The following is a 7,360-nucleotide window of genomic DNA, read 5'->3' as shown; positions in this document are numbered from 1 at the left end:
AGGTCAGGAGATCGAGACCATCCTGGCTAACACGGTGAAACCCTGTCTCTACTAAAAAAAATACAAAAAACTAGCCGGGCGAGGTGGCAGGCGCCTATAGTCGCAGCTACTCTGGAGGCTGAGGCAGGAGAATGGCGTGAACCCGAAAGGCGGAGCTTGCCGTAAGCTGAGATCCGGCCACTGCACTCCAGTTTGGGCAACAGAGCGAGACTCCGTCTCAAAAAAAAAAAAAAAGAAAAGATCTGTGATTGTTAAAATTCTGCTGTATTGGAACCAAGTTGGTCCCAGAATCCAGGGATGTTTGAGTGGCTTCAGGTATGAAAATTGGAGGGCTTTGAAGACACGAAACATACTAGTTATTATCCCATGAATGTATAAATATAAGTTTGCATGAATTATTCTAAGATTGCTTTTTTGTTGTTAACAGGAGCAGTTGAAAGAAAAATACATGAACAAAATAAAGTTTTCTCAATGGAAACTTAAAAGTCTAGTATCTGCTCTTTTCTCATTTCTTTAGTTTTGCTCAGCACTTAAAATTCATTTTAGACTCTTTGTTTTCAGTTTCTGTGTTTTTCTTTTTTCTGTTTGTATAGTCTGGTAAACAGGGCTTGTCTTTTAGTCTCTCTTTCCCATTGTTTGCCATAGTAACTACTAAAAAGGTAAGGATTATTGAGGTATAATTCGCACTTTTAAGTAAATTCACCCATTTTTAGTGTACAATTCTGTGAGTTATAAAAAATGCATATGGTTACGTAACAGCCACTAACATCAAGGTATAGACTGACTCCATTCCCAAAAGTTCCCTCATGCTATTCCCCTCCCCTACCTCCAGCCCCTGGCAACCACTGATCTGCTATGGCTCCCTTTTTTTTTACCTTTTCCAGAATGAGACATATAAATGGAATCATATAGTATGTAGATTTTGAATCTGGCTTCTTTCCCTTACCAAAATGCATTTTAGATCTATTCATGTTGTGTAGAGCATGAGTTCATTCTTTTTTTTATTACTGAATAGTACTCCATTGTATGAATTTGCTTATTCATGCACAGGTGAAGTACATTTGAGTTATATCCAGTTTCTGGCTATTTTGAACAAAAACACTATAAATATTCACTAAGTGACTACTTTTTAAGTTGGAACAGCTTAGAAGTCAGGCAGTGTGACAGTGTGGATACAAATCAAGTGGGAAGACACCTGAGACCTGGGATCTCATACTAGTTTTGCATCATCCAGCTGTGATTTAAATAATTTCACTTCTCTGTGTCTGCTTGTTTTGTAAAATGTGCATCATTCAGTACTTACTCTAGTTTTGAAATAACATAGTTTTGTGCTGTTAAGACATTTGCTATTGTGTAAAAGGAGAGACTATAAATGGTTACATACATTTTGTAAAACTAATTATATAAAATCAACAACTAATATTTAACCTTAGGAGTAATTTTGTCTCTTTAAGTTCAATCATGAATAGTTTGAACATGATATGATTTGCTTAATGAATTTTACAGGTCCTTATAATCTCAAACTTTTTATTAACTGTATAATCCCAACTAATTTTACATTGGAAAATTATTTTGATAATACATTTTTTTTTAAGACAGTCTTGCTCTGTCACCCAGGCTGGAGTGTAGTGGTTCAGTCTAGGCTCACTGTAGCCTCAACCTCCTGGGTTCAAGCAATCCTTCTGCCTCAGCCTCCGAGTAGCTGGAACTACAGGTGCATGCTGCCACGCCCAGCTAATTTTTTGTACTTTTTAAAAATAGAGACAGAGTTTCACCATGTTGGCCAGGCTGGTCTTGAACTCCTGGGCTCAAGCGATCCACCTATGTCAGCCTCCCAAAGTGCTGGGATTACAGCCATGAGCCATCACATCCAGCTAATAATACTCTTAAATAAAATTTTTGATAAATATTTTCTTTTAAAATATTTTAGGCTTTATTATTAATTAGCATTTATTTATTTTTTTAATTTAGATGGGTCTAGGAAAGACAATCCAGGCAATTGGAATTGCTTACTTCTATAAAGAGGAATGGCCTCTGTTAATAGTGGTCCCTTCGTCTCTGAGGTACCCTTGGACAGAAGAAATTGAAAAATGGATCCCAGAGCTAAGTCCAGAAGAAATCAGTGTTATTCAGGATAAAACTGATGTTAGGTAAGAACCACTTTTTAATCTTTAAGAAAAAAAGTCTTCTTTGTGTGTACCTGGTGTGTATTCATGTTTTAGAATGCAATATCACCTATAGGTTAGAAGTAAGTGGAATAAGTAGTATGGAGAATTTTATTTTACATTTTAAAATATGAATTATTTATCTAAAACCCAACAGTATATTTTATTTCTAAGTTCCTTTATGGTACATTTTTAAAGTAAAAGTAAAATATGTATACTTTTAAAGAGATATATATGTATACTTTATATATACCTTAAACATATTTGAAACTATCTTAAGGTTCAAAAATAAATCTCACAACTTTTCATTGATTGACTTGAAGCTTTGTGATCTTTTATTGTCAGCAACTTTAGTAGATTTTGCTTTCCAATTTGTTAATTAATATGCAAGTTTTGTGTATGACTCATTAGTAAGTTTGATTTTCCTTATTTATGATTTTAATATTTTATATCTTGAAAATATTTGCTTTGTGTTTATTGGAGGCTCTCACTCTAAAATCTGTTATAGTGTTGTTAGTATTTTTTTCCTCATTTTGCTTTCTAGCCATTAGAATAAGACAACCAGTTTGAATATTGATGAGTTGTTACATGGAATGTGTAGGTGATTCATACAAATTATGTCTCTGGAGGTTCAAAGTTATCTATTTCTGAACCTTAAATAAAAAGCAGTACATCTACTGAAATAAATACTGTTAATACTTAGATTTTTAAATTTTGGTATTATTATACTGTATTGTATTCTCTAAGACTGTTAACATAAAAGGTATATGTAAAAATAAAGTTGTCTTATGAATGTGGAAGGAGGAAACACAAAATGTATGGAGGGCCTTTTCACTTTCAACTTTGCAGTGCTAATTCAGTAGAATATATCTTTATGGGCCCAAGAAAATCTGAACTCTATTTACATGGTTAAAATGAAAAAACTGCTCTCTTATTCTAATCATGATAAATAAATCTCCTCTCCAATAAAACCACATGAAATTGAAAAGACTTACAAATTTAGAGAACGTAGAATTTTTGAAGGCCTCCAAAACCATCATGTTAGTTATACCTTATTTATTTAATTTAATTAATTAATTTTTTTTTTTTTTGGAGGCGGCATCTCACTCTGTCGCCCAGGCTGGAATACAATGGCACCATGTTGGCTTACTACAACCTCTGCCTCCTGGGTTCAAGGGATTCTCCTACCTCAGCCTCCTGAGTAGCTGGGATTACAGGCACCACCAACCGCGCATGGCTGACTTTTTTAATTTTTAGTAGAGACGGGGTTTCACCATGTTGGTCAGGCTGGTCTCAAACTCCTGACCTCACGTGATCCGCCCACCTCGGCCTCCCAAAGTGCTAGGATTACAGGCGTGAGGCACTGCACCTGGCTGATACACCTTATTTAAATGTTCATATTTAAATTTTCTTAAAATGACTCTTCTGTCATCTTTTATAGCTACTAGGGCTAGTTTTTATATTATTTTGAAAATATACTCTTGCAGTTAAATGGTGGATAATATTTTTATTTGAATTGTATTTGGGATATGTTAGATATATCTACAACTCCAGAGTAGAAGTTTCCTGGAGGATGTTAGTTAAGGGCAGAAAACTACCCAGTGTCTTCCAGGTACTTAAAGAAACAGGTTTAGGTGTATACCAGTATGTCCACCACAAATACCTATACTTTCCTTCTGGCTTATATCAGTTATGCCTGGACTGTTTACTAGTCAAGACATGGTAGGACAGAAACTACAGACTGCTGCAGTGGCCTTTGAAGCCATTGTCTCCTGTATGTTGCTCTCAGTATACCTAAGTTAGGTAGTAATAGTAATTAATCCAGTACTTTTCTTCTTCAGGCTCTTCCTGGTGTTTGAATACAGTGAGAAAATTATAGGTCTCGGCCAGGCGCAGTGGCTCACGCCTGTAATCCCAGCACTTTGGGAGGCCAAGGTGGGTGGATCACGAGGTCAGAAATCTAGACCATCCTGGCTAACACAATGAAACCCCACCTCTACTAAAAATACAAAAAATTAGCCAGGTGTGGTGGCGGGCGCCTGTAATCCCAGCTACTCGGGAGGCTGAGGCAGGAGAATGGCGTGAACCTGGGAGGCGGAGCTTGCAGTGAGCGGAGATAGCACCACTGCACTCCAGCCTGGGCGGCAGAGCGAGACTCTATCTCAAAAAAAACAAGAAAATTATAAGTCTCTGTATTAAGTAGATTAATCCAGGGCTTAAAATGCAGTTGCCCTAGTGGTTCTGGCTGCTTAGGAGCTCTACCTTTTTTGTTAGAGGACAGAGAATTGCAGAAGACTGGCTCTGTCCCGTATTTTTTTCTGGTGATACAGAAAATGCGAAAGTGATATGTCTTAGTATTAATGAATTTATTTGTCTATTTCATTCTACAAACTGTATTTGGGATCATAGCACTGTGTATGAATACTACTAAAAGACGAGTAAGACACATTCCCTGCCCTTACCAATCTCATGATATAGTAGCAGACATAAATATGTAAATGAATAATGTATTGACAGCAAGATAAAGAATATTACAGATGTGTGAATTATAGAAATCTAAAGATCAGGGATCATTTTAGTTCAATGGTTCTTGATGTGAGGTGGTACCCGCCTCTTCTAACCACACTTCACACTTCATCACCTCAGGTCCAGGAACTTTTTTGTTGTCACAGTGACTTGTCCACTGTCCTTTAATGGGTAGGACCAGGAAGTGAAGCTCTGCAATGCACTCAACAGTCCTGTATGTCTGTTCTGCTACTGGTATTTTGAGCAGAAGGGGCTGTTCAGTGTATCGCAGAGCTTCACTTAGTCCTGCTCAAAATACCAGTAGCATCTGGATTGAAAAACTGCTATCCTATTTGTGTGAAGGTTTCATTAAAAGTCAACTAATATTTAAGTATCCATTTTATGCATGATCCTAGGTACACAGAAGCAAATATTGTCAGAACGTAATGTGACTTGCTGGATGTCAAAATCTTTCAAAGATCATTTGACTAAAACTTTGGTTTTGGTTATCCAAAACTGTAAATTTTGGATCCTGTTTTATTAGATTTCAGGATTGTGAAATCTTAAGAGTTTCAGTAATAGTACCATCTCCTTTTATTTTTCCTCTATTCTTCTTTCTTCTCCTCTGTATTTTTTCGCAATAGAGTTGTATTGTTTATGATAACGTCATTACTGAGATATTTTTTAAGTACATGGGTTTTCTTTTCTAGGAGAATATCGACCAGTAAAGTGACAGTTCTGGGTTATGGTCTCTTAACCGCAGATGCAGAGACTTTGATAGATGCACTGAATAACCAGAACTTCAAAGTAGTTATAGTGGATGAATCACACTACATGAAATCCAGAAATGCAACTCGCAGCAGGATTTTATTGCCAATCGTACAGAAAGCCAGACGAGCCATTCTTCTTACAGGAACACCAGCTTTAGGAAGGCCTGAAGAGGTATTACAATCCTTATACTCTGAACTTAAAAGAAGAGAAGGGAGTTGGGAGGGATATTGAATCAACCACCTGTTTTGCAATTTTTGATTTCAAATTAGATGCCTCAAATGCTAGAGGAGTACATTGGGAATTTCTAGATAGTACATATGTTTTATCATGGCTATTTTAATCTATTTACATTTAAACCTTAGCCAGGCTTGTAGGTGTGTATAAAAAATAGCTTTTACCTTTATGATAAGGCTTCCATACATAGTACAACTTTATAATATTCTTCACAATGTGTTCCTGAGGTTCTTCTATGGTCTTAATCTTCATTTATCCTATCTATTTTACATTATAAGCTTCTTAGGATTGGGATTGAATCTACCTTATTTCTTTTACATTGCATTGCAGAACTTCTTTCTGTTCTTTCACTTTAAGATTCACATTTGGGAAAGTAAAGAGAAACTAAAGCTTATGTGCAGACCAGATAAGGTATCTGCCTAGAATGAAAGAATAAGGCATGCGTTTGATATCCCATTTAGCTTTTGCTACTCTAAGAGATGGGTAGTACATGGAGTGGTTAAAGAGTTAGAAAGAAGACATGATGGAAGAAATGTCTGTAACTTTTAGTGTTCCTTAAGGAAGTTCTGTTTACTAATGAACACTGAATCATGGAAAAACATGGGCTGTCTTGTAGGGTTGCTGGGAAAAGTAAAGGTAATACTGCTTTGAAAGTACCTCACTCTGTGCCTTGTCACATAGTCAGCACTCAACATCTGGTAGCCAATATTATGTTAATTTTTGAGCCAAGCCTGGGTGACAGCTATTATCATTGCCTGTCTAACAGTATTACCTAAGCTCTACTTTCAATTCTATCCTGGAAATCTTGTGAGATACATATAAAAGTACATAGATAGTGATGATAAAATGTTTAATTTTACCTTTTATAGTTTTTTCTCTTGGATACCCACTGACGGTGCTGTAGCTCCAAGTAATTGACATATGTCCCCAAATTATGTCATTGAATAATAGGGGTGATTATATCCTTTAAAAAGAAATCATGAAACGTATCCTTCGAGATACTCAGTCCTACTGAGTCCAGTGAGTAGGCTGGACTCAGTAACTCATGCCTGTAATCCCAGCACTTTGGGAAGCTGAGGCAAGTGGATCACTTGAGGCCCAAAGTTCAAGACCAGCCTGGCCAGCATTGGTGAAACCCCATCTTTACTAAAAATACAAAATTAGCTGGGCATGGTGGCCTGTGCCTGTAGTTCCAGCTACCCAGGAGGCTGAGGCAGGAGAATCACTTGAACCCAGGAGGCCGAGATTGCAGTGAGCTGAGATCTGACCATTGCACTCCAGCCTGAGCGACAGAGTGAGACTCTGTCTCAAAAAAAAAAAAACATACATTTCAAATGATGATAACAAAATAAATACTCATCTACTTATTATCGAGCATAAGAAATAGAACATTGACAATACAACAGTGGCTCTTACATCCTACTCTGATCACATGTCATTACTTTTCACTCTTCACCTATGGTAGCCACTATTCAAACCAAGGGTAAATACACCTATGGTAGCCACTATTCAAACCAAGGGTAAATACTAATTTTGTGGGTCCTGATGATTGTACAATTTGTGTTTGGGATTTTTTTTAAGAAAAATAATATAAAATTTGAAATTCTAAGTTAGGAGTTTTGAAATTCGGAAGTGTGAGTTCTCTCATTTTGTCTGTCTGTCCTCCTTTCCTTTCCTTTTTCCTT

General features: G+C 36.6%; 1 protein-coding gene across 1 annotated transcript in view; it reads left to right on the top strand.

The window, feature by feature from the left end:
• The window catches only part of ZRANB3 (zinc finger, RAN-binding domain containing 3), a 343,238-nt gene that overhangs the window by 186,551 nt on the left and 149,327 nt on the right, over nt 1-7,360 (top strand). The window contains exons 4-5 of the mRNA XM_011937745.1: nt 1,972-2,150; nt 5,381-5,612. Coding sequence (XP_011793135.1) covers nt 1,972-2,150; nt 5,381-5,612 — 411 coding nt within the window. The remainder of the gene's footprint in view (nt 1-1,971; nt 2,151-5,380; nt 5,613-7,360) is intronic.

The sequence above is a fragment of the Colobus angolensis genome, unplaced genomic scaffold (assembly GCF_000951035.1).
Source record: "Colobus angolensis palliatus isolate OR3802 unplaced genomic scaffold, Cang.pa_1.0 Scaffold168, whole genome shotgun sequence".
NCBI classification, from domain to species: Eukaryota; Metazoa; Chordata; class Mammalia; order Primates; family Cercopithecidae; genus Colobus; species Colobus angolensis.
Note: the sequence above shows the minus strand (reverse complement) of the source record. Positions and strands in the feature narration are given on the sequence as shown.